This window comes from Echiichthys vipera, assembly GCF_963691815.1.
Source record: "Echiichthys vipera genome assembly, chromosome: 11".
Taxonomy (NCBI): domain Eukaryota; kingdom Metazoa; phylum Chordata; class Actinopteri; order Perciformes; family Trachinidae; genus Echiichthys; species Echiichthys vipera.
The window spans coordinates 11,176,399-11,194,769 of NC_139836.1; the positions used below are offsets into that span (position 1 = coordinate 11,176,399).

The 18,371-nt window shown below is 44.4% G+C and overlaps 1 protein-coding gene across 2 annotated transcripts in view; it reads right to left on the bottom strand.

Annotated features, from left to right (window-relative positions):
- The window catches only part of fgfr2 (fibroblast growth factor receptor 2), a 39,759-nt gene extending 29,002 nt beyond the window's left edge, over positions 1-10,757 (bottom strand). For both annotated transcript variants that reach the window (XM_083923003.1, XM_083923004.1), the window contains exons 1-4: positions 10,095-10,757; positions 7,785-8,040; positions 470-727; positions 52-126 (exon numbers count right to left, since the gene is read on the bottom strand). In XM_083923003.1, the coding sequence (XP_083779129.1) occupies positions 52-126; positions 470-727; positions 7,785-7,965 (514 nt within the window). In that variant the 5' untranslated portion in view covers positions 7,966-8,040; positions 10,095-10,757. The remainder of the gene's footprint in view (positions 1-51; positions 127-469; positions 728-7,784; positions 8,041-10,094) is intronic.
- Between the last annotated feature and the right edge of the window lie 7,614 nt (positions 10,758-18,371).

Genomic DNA, 18,371 nt, shown 5'->3' on the forward strand with positions numbered 1-18,371 from the left:
GTAGCGCATCATAAACTCTTTCATCCCCCTTTTCGTTCCACCCATACTCACTTATCTGCTCTCCGTCCGCCCCAGTGTCCTCCGATCGCTCTGTATCGTCCTCATCATCCCCCGATGAGATGGCATCTGCACAGAGTAACCACGGTTACTGCCACCCTTTCGCAACCCGCATACACACGTACAGTAACGCATGCAAAAATGTTCATGCAGTCAGTTTCTCGCAACTTTACACACACAACATTGTAAAGAAAATGCCAGATCGGGGCACTTTTTTGATAAATTTTTTGTATGCTACTGTAGTTGTGCACACATACACACACACAAAAGCCTAGAGCCATTCAGGAAGAACAAAATTCAGGCTGGTAATGCCTGATTATATCTGCTCCATGGCCACTTCCTGGACTCTGCAGTCCAACCTTAAATCTCCAAACTCCCTGTCCCATCCTGACCTGTCTCTTCCCTGACTCACCTGTGACATTCACTATGAAGCAGACCGTGTCTTTGCCCATGCTGGTGCAGGTGTACAGGCCTGAATCCTTGGGCGTGGCATCACGGATCTGCAGCACCTCCTGCTCTATCACCGTGCGGTTGTTGGTGCCCAGAGAGCTGCCGTCTTTGGTCCAGGTGATGGTCCCCGTTGGCGGCAGAGGGCAGCTCAGCTTCAGCAACTCCCCCGGGTGCACTGAGCACACCGTGGGCTTAGAAATTTGGTATTTGTTTGATGCCTCTGCGGAGCGAATGGGGGTGTTGAAGGGGGCAAAGGACAGATTGGAAGAGGAAGAGGGTGCAGAAGAAGGAGGAAAGAGAGGTGGGAGAGGAAGAAACAAGCCAGTGTAAGAAACAAAAACACCATATAACCCCCAATGGATGCACTTAAATCAACTTATGCAGGAGGAGCAATACAGAAAAAGGCCCAAAAAAAACCCAAAACAAACATCACACCAACATGTTACCACGAACTCCCAGTCGGTCAATTTAAATGGAGCCTTTAGAAAATATCACATTTCTGTTATGAAGTGTGCAGCGTGACTGGCTTTTATAGATTCATGCAGTAACGGCCATAGCAGCATGTGTAGAGAACAAACGGTCGATGCTTTGAGATCAGGTGAGAATTGAACATCACATCACCCATCACCACCCGTCCCTTTTAGTATAGGTGCCAAGCAGCCAATGTGTAGGTGAGCAGGAGCAGTGCAGACTGATCTCTGCAGCCTAAAAAAGGTGATAAAACCCCACAACGTATGTCCATCAGAAAAGAAAAGCAGCCAGAAAGACCTGGGGTGGAAGCAGTTGTCAGGCAAGGGAAGGGAGAAGAGGGGGTGGGGGGTGCGCTCTCTTTTTTTGGCATTCCTTTGGTTTTGACTCTGCGCCTAGGCTTCGAAAACCTTGACCTGGCTGTAGCCTGACTCCCCTGTTTTCAATCTGTCTTCTTCATTCTCTTTCATAACACGGCCATGGAGGATCTACAACCACTGCATGGGATGTACCGGCCAAAGCAGAGAGCAAGAGACTCCTGTCTACTCCAAAGTGCATAAAACCTTCACTTCTGGGACTAAATCCAAGTCTGCCTGTGAGTGCATGTGTGTACATCGTGTCCTCTGACTTGTACAACATCACGGGGAGAACGAGGTGAATGTCCGGTATATAAAAGGGAATTCGGTGAGTCCGTAGCTTCGACTGCACTTCCACATCAGGACGGATTTTATGCATTAACTCTAGACTGTGACTGAATGTTGAGCAAAAGAGGGGAAACCTGCCTGAAATCCATCCCGGCTTCTGCCATACAGTATATACTGAAGCCGATTCAGTCACCATTTTAACACACACACGCATTCATGCATTCGTTGGCTCACTCGCTCAGCTCAAACGCCTGTATCTTTGCAACCATCCACAATGAGAAAAAAACTGGAGGAAATTCCAAGTTGTTTTTATTGCAGTGCAAAAATGTCCAGAACTGTGTGTTTGTGTTTTTTCTTCAGAGGGAACTGAAGGAAAAGGGCATAAAAGAGGGATTTAAAAGAGACTGGGGGGGGGGGCATACTAAAAAGTCAGCGATGGAGGTATATTTCATATGACTGAAGGCTGATAGGTGTAATTATAGAGCCAGTGGCACTCCCAGCCTTTCCTGTACCTCAATACACCTTTTCAACAACATTCCACGCCCTTTATGTGCCCTACGTGTGTGTTAAATGAAATGCATACACACACACTCTAGCCTCGACAGGAAGGGAAAGTCACTCCGCCACAAGTCAGCAGTTAAGGTATGTGTGCAAGGCTCTAAACATTCCCCCTGGGCAAGTAGACACACACACAGGTACAGTTCCTGTATTGTCTTTTTTTTCTCTCCCCATTTCCTTCGATCCGGAGATAATAATAATTAACCCCTCCTTCCCCACCCAGGACTAAGTGTGTGGTCTGATAAGAGGTGGAGCTCCTGCACTGATTGATGGGAGCTGTCTTCACTACCTTTTACGACATGGTTTTCCACACTGGGAGCCACTGCCGTTACTTTGATATTATTACTGGCTTCAGTTTTTTTCTGTACTGTTCAATTTAGGATTTTAGAGGCTTAGAGATGTCGTAACTCGTTACTACAAGGTAACAAAATATCTGCTGGGAAGCGAGTATGGACAGTTTCAAGATGGTAGGCCCCGCAATGAGGCTGACGTAGCAACACAACACCTGGAGCTTACACACACACACACACACACACACACACACACACACCGACTGCACTGTTTGTCAGCACATTGAAGAGAAAGGGAGGTCATTGAGATGCTTCATAAAAAGATCATACTCATAAATCTTGTCTTAAACTACAACGCAGAGTCTGTGGAAGATGGAGACGTGGGGGGGGGGGGGGGGTTACAAGGAATCTCTCCAAATGGTGCATCTGACTAAAGTAAGCATGCACGTGTTACTTCTGCCTTCATCATTTTCTTATCTCCATCTGTCCCCCTCCATCAGCTCCTCCCCCTGCTGCTCCTGCTCCTTAATTTTCCCTCTTTTACCTTCCTTTCAGCCTTGCACCCCCCCCCCCCCCCACACACACACACACACACGTCTCCACTCCCTGCTCCTACCTCGCTGACCCTGCTGACCTAACCCTGACCCTTCCCAAACCTGTTGACACCTCCAGCATGCCCGATTGTTCATGGGAACCTGTGTCACATAAAACACACACACACACACATACACACACACACACACACACACAGACACACACAGACACACACAGACACACACACACACAGTGAATGCAGCAACTACCTAAAGAACCCTTGTACACGCTGAGAAAATGATGATACAGAGCTTGCACCATGGTTTGCACTTTATTAAATGCATGCATCAGGCACACCAGGAGATACAGGCCCAGAGACACACTCACACACACACACACCTTGCTCCACTTGATGAGTTTACAAGGGTCCAGGGATGCATGCTGAGTTGAGGAGTTGAAACACTTCACTGCAGATTTTTCATCTCTGCAAAGTTTCGTCCTCCTCTGCACCACAGGAGGGGGCGGGAGCCTATCTGTAGCTCACACACACACACACACACCCACTCACACTTTTGCTCGATTTCTATAAAACAGCTTTTTTCCCTGCGTTCCCCTCCCCTCCCCTCCCTCCATCATCACTATCATTTTGCCTCTTCTCTCCTGAAGCACACCTCCATTTGTAAACACATTTCTCTCTTTCTCTGACAGCTATTACAGGTGTGACAGAATCGGGCTGACCACTCCTCGCCATCACTTCATCCTCATTCGCACCGTCTTGGCTGACAATAATTAGTCTTGCAGCCTCAATGTCTGCGACAAAATGCAGCAAGCAATTCCCACCGACAACGTCTCCTTGACGTCTACTTGCCCATATGTCTTTCTTTCTGGGATGTTGGCAAAGTGGTGTGGCGGAGTTTAAGATAGGTATATGATCTGATGAATATACCTCTGCAGAGAGGGAGATTCAGCTGCATATCTGTCCTCACTTCTCCTCCCTGTTGTGTTCTACACATCAGGACAGGCGAACTAAATGTAATGACTGCCATCTCAAAGGCACATACGCAGCATGGATGCAGACATGCACGCACACACACACACACACACATACACACACACACACACACAACCAAATCACATTATCTCTGCTGCCCTTCTTATCCCTCCTTTCTTCCTCTCCTCTTGCCTCTGTATCCTCCTCACGCAGTCAAATCCCAGGACTTTTCTCCCCTTTTTTGTGTCTCCCTCTTTTCTGATGTCAGTGTCTTTTCACATTTAAATCCCTCCTTAGCTTTTTTTTATTATGACAAAGGAGGCAGCTCAATGAACTGGCTCCTGCTGGCGTCCATGGTAACAGCCCCTCCAGTTGGTTCACCCCTTCACCCCTCATCAAGGCATACCCCGAACCCCATCCGACCCCTTTTAACCCACTGGCTACCCTTATCTAAAAATCTTCTGAGGTTGAAGCTCTGGTGACCCTCAGAGAAGAGTTTCCCCTCTACTTCCTACACGACTTCCAGGGATTAACAATAAAAAAAAAAAAACAGCAGCAAATTCTCACATTGAAGAAGCTGGAATCATTTTTTAAAACTATTCCTTACTTGAAAAATAGAACAGATTATTATTGTTTTAGCTCTAATGTACACATTTGCATTATAAGGGGCAAAAAGTGAGTTCACAGGAGGTTCAGAGCCGTGTACAACATCAAAAAAAGAATTCATCATCCTAAGCACCACAACTATTTAGGAAATTGCATCATTATTTTTGTGCCAGAGTCTAGTTTTTTAAACTACATACTGTATATTATATTTTAATCAGTGTTTGTCAGTGTTTTTCCTCCTCTCATCATACACTCTATCCATGCTGGCTCACTTTCCTCTCTGCCTCCTGCCGTACACCGGACAGTCTACTGAGACCTGAGGCACAGGTAGCAGCTCTTCCCAGCCTCTTATCACACAGGTGTGAGATCGAGCGCTGGAGTGGCAGGTATTTTCTGGCACATCAGGTAAATACAACACACACACACACACACACACACACACACACAAAAAATACAACCACCAACACACTCAAACCTTCAAGATTAACACCGGCCAACGGCAGGCTAATAAAAGTCATTGTGTGAAGGCTGTATATTCGCTCCTCCCGGTCACACCACTGCCCGACACACGTTTGTTTAGAGTTCAGTTCCATTGCCATCTCCAAAGTCACACACACACACACACCAGCTGACTCTTTTATACTTTTACCACCCTGCTCCTACTGTGGAGATAGCACAGTGTTACAGATACGCCTGCGACTTCTTTACATCTCTCACCTTCACATAAAACTACCAGCAGTCCACTGAAAACTATGATCTTAATTAGCATTCTATAATTATCATGGCTGTTGTTGTGTTAAATACTGTATCTGTATGTGTATCTTATTAAATAAGGCACAGCGTGTCGGTGAAAACTTGATTAAGAGTAGAAAATCAGGCAGCAAATACATACAGAAATGTACCAAAAGAGCAATTATGTTCCCACTGAGCCAAGACATCCTTCAAGAAATAAAACTTGACAAGCATGCATCCTTTCTTTTATGACTTCAGACATAATGTAGCCTTTATTTATTTAACCACATAACTCTTTTAAAGGTTTGCCTCCTTGCTGCTCGGAGCATTTCAGAGCTGACTTTTGTCAGCTGCACTCACATTAAGCCTTTGTTCAAATGCGCCTGGTGCCACATTTATTTCATGTTACATGCAAAGAGGGGCCTGAACAGACCAGAGAGCAGAGAATGTTAAACACACATACCTTGTGTGGTACCATTTTTATTCAGCTCAGTCAGAGTATTTTAATCACTGTGCAAGCAGAGAGGACCTGGACATGGTAAACACTCCCATAGATACTGAAGTGGTTACAGGGATAACAATAGGTCTGTTGTGGAGGCCTTAACAAGCGCGCTCACTCTACTTCTACTGTTACAGCAGCCACAGGTAAACAAACTAGCAAGGCCACCAAAGGTGCAGGCGTGGGCTCTATAGAGACAACATTGATATGCAATCTGATGAATCTACAGCAATTACTGCTCCCACACACAGGCAGCGGTGTGACCCAGGCTGCAGGGCAGAAAGAGGGGTGGGTGTAGAAGACGAGACCAGCCAATCTGTCTCCCTGACATCTACGCCCTACAGGTGACACCAGCGCAGCCCATCAGGAGCAGTGAACGCACAGGTTCAATCACACACAGCTGGGGTTCTACAATCAAAGTTTGCCATGTGCAGCAGGGAAACTGACTTGGGATCAGATAAAGAGGCCAGGTTCTCTGTTCCCCGTTGATCCCCTCATCATGTGACCTCCAGGTCTAGCCACTTAATCTCCAGTCACATGACTTCACCGCAGCCCGGTGCTCTGTAATCTCTCCATCTAAAGGAGAAGTCAAATATGCACAAATCCTCTTAGACCTTTCCCGGAGGATTGTATAACTCTGAAGAACTCTCTCTGTCCTCTCTGTGGCCATGTAGCGTAGCATCCGGGCCATGTGGGGCTCTGAACCCACAGGCTTGGAGCCAAACAGTCTGTGACAGAACAACAAAAACATGAGACTGTAGGAGAGGAGAGCTCCGGCAGCCTCTCATCTAGGTAGATACCTGACCTCTGGGGAAAAGGGCAAAGCAAGGTATAGAGTGTGTGTGTGTGTGTGTGTGTATGTGTATGTGTATGTGTGTGTGTGTGTGTGTGTGTGTGTGTGTGTGTGTGTGTGTGTGTGTGTGTGTGTGTGTGTGTGTGTGTGTGTGTGTGTGTGTGTGTGTGTGTGTTTGGGTGTGGGTGTGGGTGTGGGTGTGTGTGTGTGTGTGTGTGTAGTAGAGCGAGAGAGGGAGAGAGAGAAATGGGGGAGGTGGCTTAAAAAAAGTGATGCTCTGTTGTTGGCCCAACTTACAATTAGCATGCTGATTAAAGCCCTGGAACAAAAGGCTTTGGAATGTGAGTTGCCATCCATCACAACAACTCTAATTAGCTAGTCTCTGACCAGACTGGAGACAGAAAATAGAGAAGCCTCAAAGGAAAATAAAAAATAAAAAAGACCACACAAAAAAAGGCCTAACAAAAGATTCCTCAGAAGTTCTTTTTTTGCCAATGAAAAACATTTTAATTCACAAACGTTTACAGAAAACGGAGCGTGGGCAATCGTGATTCAGAGAAACTTTGTGCTTCTTTCCAGGCAAGTAGGGCAGGAGAGAAATGCCAGCATAAACACTGACCCACCCTCCTTCATAGCCTTCCCCCCTCCTCCCACACAGGGTCTGAAACCTGCCTTTAACACTTGAGTATACCCTGAACTACCACAGACATCGGCAAGGGAAATAATACAAAAAAGTGTGAATCACATGCCTCACAGTGAGGAAAACAACAGGCTCGCCATGCTAAGGTGAGTTGTTTCCCTTTCACTTATTTTACTCCCCCAAAAATCTTACATGAACTCCGTTCGTAATACTTGTTAGACATTAATGACGATAATACTGCAGCCAAAAAACATTTCCCCTGCAAGAAATTTCTAATCCTAACTTGTAAGTGTCAAAGGAAACATCTAACTACTTCAAATGGATGAAACAATTAACCTGGAGGCCAATCGTGGATTCTAATCCATTAACGTTTAAGCGAAACGAGGAGAGGAATTCTGAGGAAAGGATAGGAAACAACCAAAACACTGAGTCAAGTCAAACTTGACAGATCTACACCTGCCCTCTAAAAACAAAGCAAACAAACAGTCTTCTTTTCTGTTCCAGCCCAACCCCGCTGCTTACCTTCAGGTTCCAGAGTGGCCTCCTCCTCCTTGGTGGCGGTGAGGGGCGGCCGGGCCACGCTGACGGTCAGTAGGGACAGCAGGACAGCGGCCATCAGCCAGGTCCAAGAGGCCATCCCGTTAGTGGGGGCAAGCGCTCCCCATACCCCCCTTCTCCACCTCCCCCTGGACACTGATCCCATCTGAGGGGGTCCGCCCAACCATCAACTGCTGCCGGGTCGGTCTGTCACTCAGTGGAATTTAACCAATCACCTGGGCTGAGAGGAGAATGAGAGAAAAATACAGAGAGATGGAGAGAGAAGGTTCAGGGGAAGGTGGTGGCGGAGTGATGATTGAAGGGGTAGAAGAAGAGTGAACACAAAGGCGGAGAGAAGGGGGGAAACAATTTAATTTTGTTATTGTGGAATTATTTCAAAGAGCTTGTTTCTGCACCATTTTTCCTCCTTACTTTTATTTTTAACAAAGTGCGACTGAACAATGAGGAGAGAGAAAGCAATAGAGACACGGTGTTTCAAAATGCTGTCAAACAAGCCATGCCACAGACATACCAGAGCTGTGAGGCACCAGCAGTCAACACACAACCAACCTGCATCCATCTTTACCTCTCATCTATAATTATAGCATTGAAATATGTATTAGAGTAACCAATTAAGAGCTCTGTAAAGTGCCCAGTCAAACCAGTTTGATGTCTCCCTGAGTCACACTACAGCAATACAGCTCAAAGATCAGCCTTTTAACAAGGTTATTAAAATGCAATTTCACACAAAAAAATTTTACCACACTGCTTCTATTTTTTTACCACTTAATTATGAATAAGATCTGTTCTATGGTTTGAAAATATCCCTGGCCACAGGGTGGACAGCGTTATCAGGCATTGTGGCACCGATTTCATTTTGTTGGACATAGTATGCAACAGATGCGCTAAACCTGTTGCCCGGGTGTTAATTGTATCAAGACTCTTATTGCATTTGAGTGAATTGATTATGAAACGAGCAAGGCTTTAAATGAAATGCAAAATGGCAATATTGGACACACACACACACAGACAGACACACACACAGACACACACACAGACACACCGATCGGTTTAGCCAGACATATGCGGTCCAACCATGCTGAAGTGTCTCTGGAGGTTTGCAGAAGTCACGCTTCCATGCGCTCCTTCTGTCCCAGCTGGATGTATCGATTGGTTTTTACCCGAAAAGACACAAGTAGTTCTACTTTTAGAGGGGCAGCCATGAAAACGTTCATCTTGATTTATCTATCTTTATTAGAGATGAGCAAAGCTTTGATTTTACAATCAAGGCGAATCATTCTGCATAGATACAGCTTAGAGGTATGAATTACTAATGGTCAGTGCAGCAATCGACCACTGAGCTGACCGCTGTCTTGAACAGAATTACCCAGAAAACTCCATTCCTTTAAATCATTTAAAAGTGTGTAGAGTACAATAAAAACGAAATAAATAACCAACAAAAACGAAACACTGGCTTATTCTGCAGCTATCAAATAGAACCACACTCGAAGAACTGAATGGGTAAAAAGACAAAATCTGATCAAAACAAATCTAAAAAGACACACAACTAAAGACAAAATGCTTTGTAGGAATGATATAATGTGCTGCTCATTAAAAAAAAACCTTTTTTAGCATGTTGCTGACGAGATGACATTTGGACCCATGAGGGACTTTGCTCCATACATGACCACAGTCTTCATTTATACCGGGCTTTGAATGACATTTCTTGGCAATGACTGAATTCCTATTGAAATTCAAATCAGTTGGCTTTTTCCACAATGGGGGCTCATTTGGAGCTGCTCAGTGATTTAGGGCTCCGGCACCAAGCAGTGAAAAAACAACTGCGGTCACGGGATAATTGGCACCATAAATGCAATGTAGAAAATTAAGCAAAGTAATAAATAACCAGGACACTTGTTAATGGGCCCTGACGTGATGATGCAAGGTGCTCGTCTTCTGAAATAAACAAGAATGTATTTCAGTGACTTCACTTTGACGACGGGTGGTAGACAATAACATATACATATAGTAGTATTTGTATTGTTTTTGTTGGATTTAAGAAGATGTCAAACTTTGCATCATTTACAGAAAAGTCTCAAACATGAATTCTTGTTTAGAAAACTGTAAATTCAACTTTCAAAGACTTTTTTCATTCAGCCGTCTAGAAAAAAAATGAGTGCAAACCCGAGACAAAAAGCAAAGCATACGTGCAACCACGGTCTATTTCTCGTGACAGTGGAAATCTTGACGGATGAGATTGTGAGAAAGCTTTGGACATAAACAGCAAATACTTACCAGGGAGGAATAAAATCGTGGAGATCTCTGTTTTGGCATGCACAGATAAGGGAGGAGAGAGCATGAGCTGAATCCAGAGGGAGGAATGTCTCCAACTCCACAATGCACCAAAAAGAATCTGCGAGGCGCTGCCTTTTTTTTCAGCTTACTATTCCACAATCAACCGGCATCAACTCAGATCAGAGGATATATTCCACACCCGACTGGCAGCGTAGTCCAATGCCATGCAAAGAAATCCGAGTTAACGCGCATTATCCTTCATAAACAGCTTGGCAAAACCACACCGCTGTCCCTCCGAAACTTTCCTCCCCGTCACCAAGTTTCTTCTAGGGCGCAAAACATGTCCAGTGTTCCCGAGCAGCGCACTTGTCAACTAAATAGAAAGTTTGCAGCTACTAAGGAGGTGGAACGGGCATTAAACGGTACAAGAGGATAGGTGTCCGATGCAAAATGTCATAAAATCCATCAGTGTGCGTTCCCCCTGCTGTAAGGAGCGTCTTTGGGGTCTCTTTCTCTTCTTCCGTCCGACAGTCCTCGCACTGTTTCTCAGACGCTTTGTCAGGTTTACTAGGTTTTTTTCTCCTCCTTACGTCTCCACACACTGCCCTCCTCCTTCACTCCAGTGGGTGTCATCCCCCCCAAGCACCCCCAGTGTAATTCGAGTCGCTTCCTGGCCGCAGTGCCTTTGGGCCCTGCCTTCCTCCGCCCATCAAACTGCAGCGCTGCCTGCCTGCCTGCCTGCCCTGCGCTCAACTTGCTCAGACTGGGTCCAATGCGAGGAGCTGTCAGACCGCAGTAACAACGCCCCTCAGTGGCTGTGGTATGACATGTGCGGGAGGAGACGCGCATGAAACACACAGGCGCACAAAGCCTCCATACAGTGGAAGAAGTGTTCAGTGGTGGAAAGAAACTTATTCAAGTAGCCTACATTTTTGCGGTAGCCTGCTTGTATTACCATTTTTTTTATGTTAAATCATAAAGCTGCATAAAATGACAATACCCAAGTGATCCAACTTGAGGAACTACTTTGTTACTTTCTACCACAGAGATGCTGTATGAGCTGGGCTCCTGTCTTGCTCAAGGACACTTGGACAAGCCCTATAACTGGTGGCTGTATTTGTCACCTGCCACTCACTTTTACAAGAAGGGTAGATGTAAAGGGAAATGTGTCTTTCTTATATATAAAATATGCATGTGGAAATGCATTAGAAGCATATCTGGGTCTGAGAAAATGTCATGATTTGAGTCACAATGGCATAAAAATGGCAACAGTTTATTATTTGTATTTAATACAGGATAATGCCTTGGCATTAGGGAGCATAAATGTTTTGATAAAGAGTGACTTACACACATTGATGGAATACACTTTTTCTACAGGTTAAAGGTTCTCTGCAGGTTCGTTTTACACACGTGATCACAAGCAAACAACAAGGAAAAGAAAAAAGAAGTAAAGAGGCAGATAGAATGTTGTTTTCCTATGGTACTGTGCATTATTGCAGAATTTGGAATAATTAAAGTTCATAACTTTTCTTCATATGAACAGATCTGTACCAAGAGAGAGACTGAAGGCTGGCCCCCTGCAGCTCGCCCCCCACTGCTTCATGCTGTCTCCTGCATTGGTTCAGGCATTCAAGTGCTCTGAAAGAGACACAGGGGAGGGTGGAAGACTCTAATCTCCACAGACGTTCTTTATTTTTTATTTCTGTCTCACTTCCACTGCTGAAGCCATCTTTTTTTAAACAAGGGCGGGGAAACTCTTCCTTTCATTTTGAAAATAGGCACTAACAAGGCTTTTTTTTTATCTGAGGCAAAGGTTTGACCTGTGAATGGAGAGTTCTACATCAGTTTTTCTCTCCTCACCCATCTCTGCCTCCACCAGTAAAGCCATCAGTTAACAGTGGAGCTGACAGGTTGGGCAGAAATAAAGAGGTGAGGAAGGAGAATTTGACTCATTTTTCAAGAGTGGCACAAAATACCCCCTACTGTTTCTCCCTCTCCGTGTGTCTCTTTCCTCCTACTACATAAGTCTATTTACAATTGCCCAATTTATTTTCCAGTGCTCAGGCATCCCACATTTGAAAGGAACCTCATCAAGCAGTCTCATGGGCCTTTTGACTGAGAACTGGATGGACTCAATGCCCTTGCGCTGTGGTATCCGTCAACCTGTCATTGTTCCTCTTCATCTCCAATCTTTTCTTCAGTCCTCTTTCTTCCTTAATCCCTCCTGCACCAGCAGCCACAGTGTTTGGAATTACGAAGCAGAGTGAGAGGAAAAGAAAGTGACAAACTAATAGCTTACCATCAGCATCTTAGATGAACATATTGATTAATTGTCATTGTTGATAGAAATCATCAGGAGGGCAGCTTATTGGAGAAGTCCTCCAATAACATTGTGTAAATGGTGGGAATACCTCTTATTGCTGTGACCATTGGAGCTGTGAGTGATGGCTGAGCTACTCAGTGGTCATTAAGCGTGCCTCCTGCTGCTATGCAAATCTGAGATGCTGTTGAAGAGAGCTAATTAACAACTTGCCGTTACCTCCCTTTGTCCATGGATGGGCTAATTGGGTCACATTAAAGTCCCCCTACACTCCTAAATGTGTTTTGCTTATTGTTACTTCACTTGGATGTCTGTGCTTCACCGTGCAGAATGATGCAGGCACTGGAAGGTTGTTTTGACATTCATCTGCTAAGGATAGAAAGTTTCTCTGAGCTCATCTGATGATTTTGTGACATCACAACAAGTTTGGAAGCCAATCATGCTCTAGTGCGACTCATTTAAGTCAGTGCGTTTACATGCACATCAGTAACCCGAAAATGGTCTTACCCCGGTTAAGGGAATAATCAGATTATTGAATTTCTTCACGTATACATGACAGGGGGTTGAATGGGGAAATAACGGGAGTAACTCTACCTCTACAGTAGGTGGCTCTCTGCCAACATACAGCTGGTCGGAATATAGATTTTTTTCCGGTTCGCCTTTGTCCAAATCCCGAGCAGCCGACTTTTGGACAGAATTATTACAGAAACCGGGGGTTCTTGGTAGTGATGTTACTTGCCTCCCTCGGTTTAAAGGTAATGCTCTATTGTTGTTGTTTTTTTCACATTGTTTTCGGCACTGATGCTTCCTGGTTTATTCTATTTCCAGGTCAAAACCCACAGCCACGGAGTTATAACCAAGCCCCCACCACAGCGACTTCCTGTTCGATCCAATACGGAAGTGCCGAAAATTGCATTTTGTCGAGTGGCTTCACAATAGAGCATTTTCTCATTGACCCCCATGTTAAATAGGCAGTTTTCAGAGCATAATTAAACCTCTTTAAGGCCTGGTACAAAAAAACATTCTACTCTGTATGTTTAGGTCAAATCACCATGACAACACTTGGTGAATTTTTGTGTACAGGCTAGTTTTTATTTTATTGGAGGTTAAAGTTTATGAATAATTAGGGGCGTGGCCTCTTGAGTGACAGCTAGCCGCTGGCCCTCACGTTGCCTCAGAGGCTTGTAGTTCTCTGAAACGCTTAAGCACCTGTCTCTTTAAGCCCCGAGACTGAAAAAGCCCAGTCTGCTTTGATGGGTCACCGTTTCCGGGTATTCTGCATCTGTGCTCTCAGCGTCTCTGCATCGTCATTGCAGCTGTGGAATGACCGCAACGACACTGTTGTGGCACTTTCCACCTCTATATAGTGAAGTTGTGACATCACAACTGTACAGAAGTCCTGACAGCTCGTTTAAAGTTCTCTGTGGATGGAAAGGTTTGTTGGTCGACATACCAACCGGTGGTCTGGACCAAAATATCTCATCAACTATTGGATGAATTGCCATGAACTTTTGTAAAGACAATGGTGGTGCCCAGATGATGCATCTTAATGACGTCCTCACAGAGCCACAAGAATGGCTGTAGACTCGTGGTGTTGTTCCTTATTTTGGTGTCATGATGGTGTTTCTAACTTTTTCAGCTACTCTTCTATTGTGGGTCATGTCTCAGACAAGTCTATTTTAAGCAGCTGCAGTCATCACAACATGTCTTCTCAAATCCCAACAGTGCAATATTAGTGATAACACACAATGATTGTGGTGTACGCCTCTATTGGAGGCAATCGACCATTATAAAGTGTGTTTTTTTACTGCAGTGACACATAGACAATCCATTCACTGTAAGGGGAGGACAAACCCAACTTGTTCTCCTTTGGAAGAGCTTTCTTTCTTCTTCCTTGAGGGTGCTGCTGTTAATCATGAATGGCAGTGATATGTTATTGTAACTTCACGATGCCAAATCCTAGAGAGACTCCTCCTTTTTTCCCAATATATCACTGACACTATATAATTAAAACAACAAACGTGGTTGAGTCATATCCTGTGCAAAATATGAAACAAATGCATAGAGCTGTGTGTGGTGGGGGGATGGGGAAGATTGGAGAGAGAAGGAGGAAGTAGAAGCACGCCTCTGGGTCTAATTTGAACCATATACTGTAGCTTCTCTGTAGCCATGTGGCGATGTAAGCGGACCCTGACAAAAAGTGCCAAAGGAGGTGTTCGGTTAGAGAGGTGGGGGCAGGCATGGCAAAGTATTCTGAGAGAAACCTCTTATCCTCATCATGTAGGCACTCTGGGTATCTCCTCCATCTAGGAGGCCAGCTCTTACTGCTGAACCCCCCTACTCTGCGCAACATAAACCATCCCACACAGCAGAGTCCCTTGGCTTTTAGCTCAGGAGGCATCACTCCATAAGTCAGCGGGTCTTCCTCCTCACTGTCACTGATACGCCGTAATAACCTGTTCCTCTGCCGTCCTCTCCTCCCCCTCAGCAGGTAACAGAGGGCAGGGATAGAGGGAGTGGATGGAGGGGGAGTGGAGGGTCAATCATGCAGATTCCTTGCATGTTTCCACCTCAGTACTCCAGAGTGTTTGAAATAGCTGGGATGCCTGCAGATTGAGCTTGCAGTGGAGCTAAGCTGAAAGCCTGGGGAGCGAAAGAAGGAATGGGTGAAGTTGATGTTTTCAGCTTGAAATAGGGAGTTTGGTAGCTTCAGCTCTCTCAAGCTACAATGGGAAACAGCAGCACAAGAAGCAGAAACATGGGGTGTGCTGCAGTGTTGCAGTAACACCTGATCAAAACTTCTGCTTCCCCTCCCACCTGACTGGCACTAATACTCCTAATTAAAAAAAAGCTGACATCCTCGCAAAGCCAGAGATTCATTAGTTCAGACAGACAGAAAAGATATTGAGTTAGTCCTTGTGTTGCTATCAAGTCTTTGGTAGTATTTTTTTTAATTTAACAAATAGCTTTCTTCCTAGATATGCTCCTTGTGCTGTTTGTTCTTTTCTTAGCTGTTATCGAGTAACAATAACCATGAAATGTCCTCAAATTAACCTTTGTCACTTTTTCTGAGCAAACATGGTGGTCTCACGTGACAATTATGTAATAATGAAAATCCTAAAACCTAGCATAAGCGTGCCAGTAGATAAAACAAGATATCAAGTTAGTAAACAGTAAATCAGATTAGGGCGTGTCATGCCTTCACCATACTAGGAAATGTACATTTGCATGCAGGTAGGCATATTTTGCTATCACTGGACAGCTAAGTGTTTCCTTGCTGTCTTTGTGCTAAGCTAACCAGTTGCTGAATTTAGCTTCATATTGAACGTACAAATAGGAAAGAGGTATTGATCTTCTCATCTCTCATCTCAGTTAGCAAGAAGTGAGACTTACTCTCACAAATTAAATACATTTTATGAACTTGTTTAAATATATATAATTTGCAGCCTCCTTCCCTGTTGTCTGATAGAGTTAGACATTAGCCCTGACTGCAGTGATCCCTGCAGTTCCTCTGCCCGGAGTAGCAGGAAGTCAGGTTAAACATTACATGGTGTTCAGAGCCAAACTGTTCCCAAGAACCAGCAGTAGCTCTGAGTGACAACTCACAGAATGTGTGCTTCATAGTACCTATAATCTCTCTCTTCCCAGCAACACTATCCCCTGCTATGAAGAGAACTGATGCTATCTCTGAGGATGTCCTCATGAATCCTCTTTTAAGGCAGTGGGGTCTCTGAAAGACTTTCACTGCATTTTGAGAGCAGGTGTTTTCTATTGAGAGTCTTCACGCCATTTGAAGATGAGCACAGCCTGTCATCTGGCTGATCTTTAGAGAACATTCTTTGTCGCAGGCAGTGATAAAGCGGGGACTAAAGAGGGCTGAAGAAACAAACCAAGAGTGTTTAGTGTCTCTCTGCAGTGCCCACCTCAGAGAAAGCCATGCATTCCCAGCATACACATAGCTTTCATTGTGACTGAGGCCCAGGGAATAAATCACAGGGTCAGTGAATGGGCTGTCTGACCTTTAACCCCGGGGTAGAGAAAAGACTCTGCTCTATGTCATGATGTCATCAGCAAGTCATTACCACCAAGGCTCTCAACACCTCTACCATCCCACCCTAAGTCACAAATGCTGAGCTGCTATTGGACAAGCCCCCTGGCCACAGCATTTAAATCACTCTGCAGGGCGGCAGTTATAGACTTGACCTTGACTTGGTACTGTTTTCTATTCCCCGCTCCCACATTTAACACTGTTTATTGTTTTTCTGTGTCCCTACTTACTGCTCTGACCAGGGGCAAGAGCACGAGAAATAGTAAGTTATGGGTGCAGTAAACAATATTGCTTATTCATGTTTTATTCTGTCCTTTTAGTCACATCTTACAACTTCCGAGTTCCTAATTATTCTCGTCCTACTCTGTGGTAATATTCGAAAGAAACTGTTCATCCAGGAGCTTTATATATATAAATATATATATATATATATATATATATATATATATATATATATATATATATATATATATATGTCAGTGGTCCTTCATGGTAAAGCATGTATGCCCATGCATGGTTGACACAGTTTGTTGAAATGCAACTAAGGCATTGAGGCAAAGCATATGTTTTCTTAAGAGACGATGAGGTGAGCTGAGGTTAACTATTTTGACCGTGAACGCCAATCTGAGGCCTAATTTGAGCTGAGCGGTCTCCTGGGGAGCCACCTCCTCACCAGGGCCCTGACCTTTGACCCCCTCAAGCTGCTTCTGCAGTACATCCAGAGAGATAGATAGACAAAGACAAGTAAAGTGACATATATATACAGTATATGTCTTAAACATCTCTACACCCTACATCCTGACAAATAACTCAACAGTTCCACAACACTCAAAAATAGTGCACTACCAAACCATGCATTTGTGCACACTATTTTCCCCACTGTTTACACAGTTTCCCGTACTCAGCAACAGAGGAGCGACTGTGAGCAAGCTGGCTTGAATCAAGGCTTCAGGTTGCAGCATGCCCACCTCCGCAGCAGACTGACAGATTTACATTGTTGTCTAGCACATTGTTCTGCAGTTGCAAGTCCTAATCACGCTGTTGAGCAACGGCATCCCTTGAAGAACCCTTCTCTCAGCATCAACCCATTTCTATTTCTTCCGCTCTCTTGCTCACGGCAATGGCAGAAACTCTGAGCAGTGTTAAGCAGGGCAGATTAGAAACTCCTATAAAATAACCAAGTACTTATGAAGGCACCTAGATATACCTCGACTCCTCTGCAGAACTAAATGTCCCCCAAGACAAGAGACCTATTGACTAATTCATTTATATAAAGGATTATACCTACGCCAACCTTGGAGACTTGCCAGGAAAAGACTGCTCTCTTCATGTAAACAGACGTGTCTGCCTGAACATGTGTCAACTAATGCACTCTTCACTCATTCTCGTTGGAAAAAGTGCAACGTACAAATAAATTAATCAAGCTGAATGCTACACTTCCTTTCAAAGCACTTCGGGTGCCCTGGTAGTGCATATTCCATCAATCAAGATCAAATCACTCTGGAAAAATGGGACATGGCCAACATGCAGAACTGTTCCAACAGTGCAGCATTTTAGCAGAGAAGGATGGAATTCTTAATGTGGTTTGTGTTGAAAAGTACAGAGAAGCACAGAAATCCATCTGGGAGTTGAGATGTAATAAAATGTTCCTCAGTAAACGATTTGATTTATTTTTGTTTTTCCACTTTCTAATGAGGTATTCTGTATAAGGGGTTTACTCTGTCTTGTTCCTGACCCAAAAGGAATGCTCCCTCTCTCTCTGAAATTACCTGTGATTGTCTCCCGTCACAGGTTAGATTTTCTAAGCCTTGAAAACAGAGCCAAAAGAAGCAGCAGTCTAGTTATCTCTCAGAACACTTGAATTAAAATGATGATGAAAGATTCTTGTAGATTTATTTCCCAATAATTC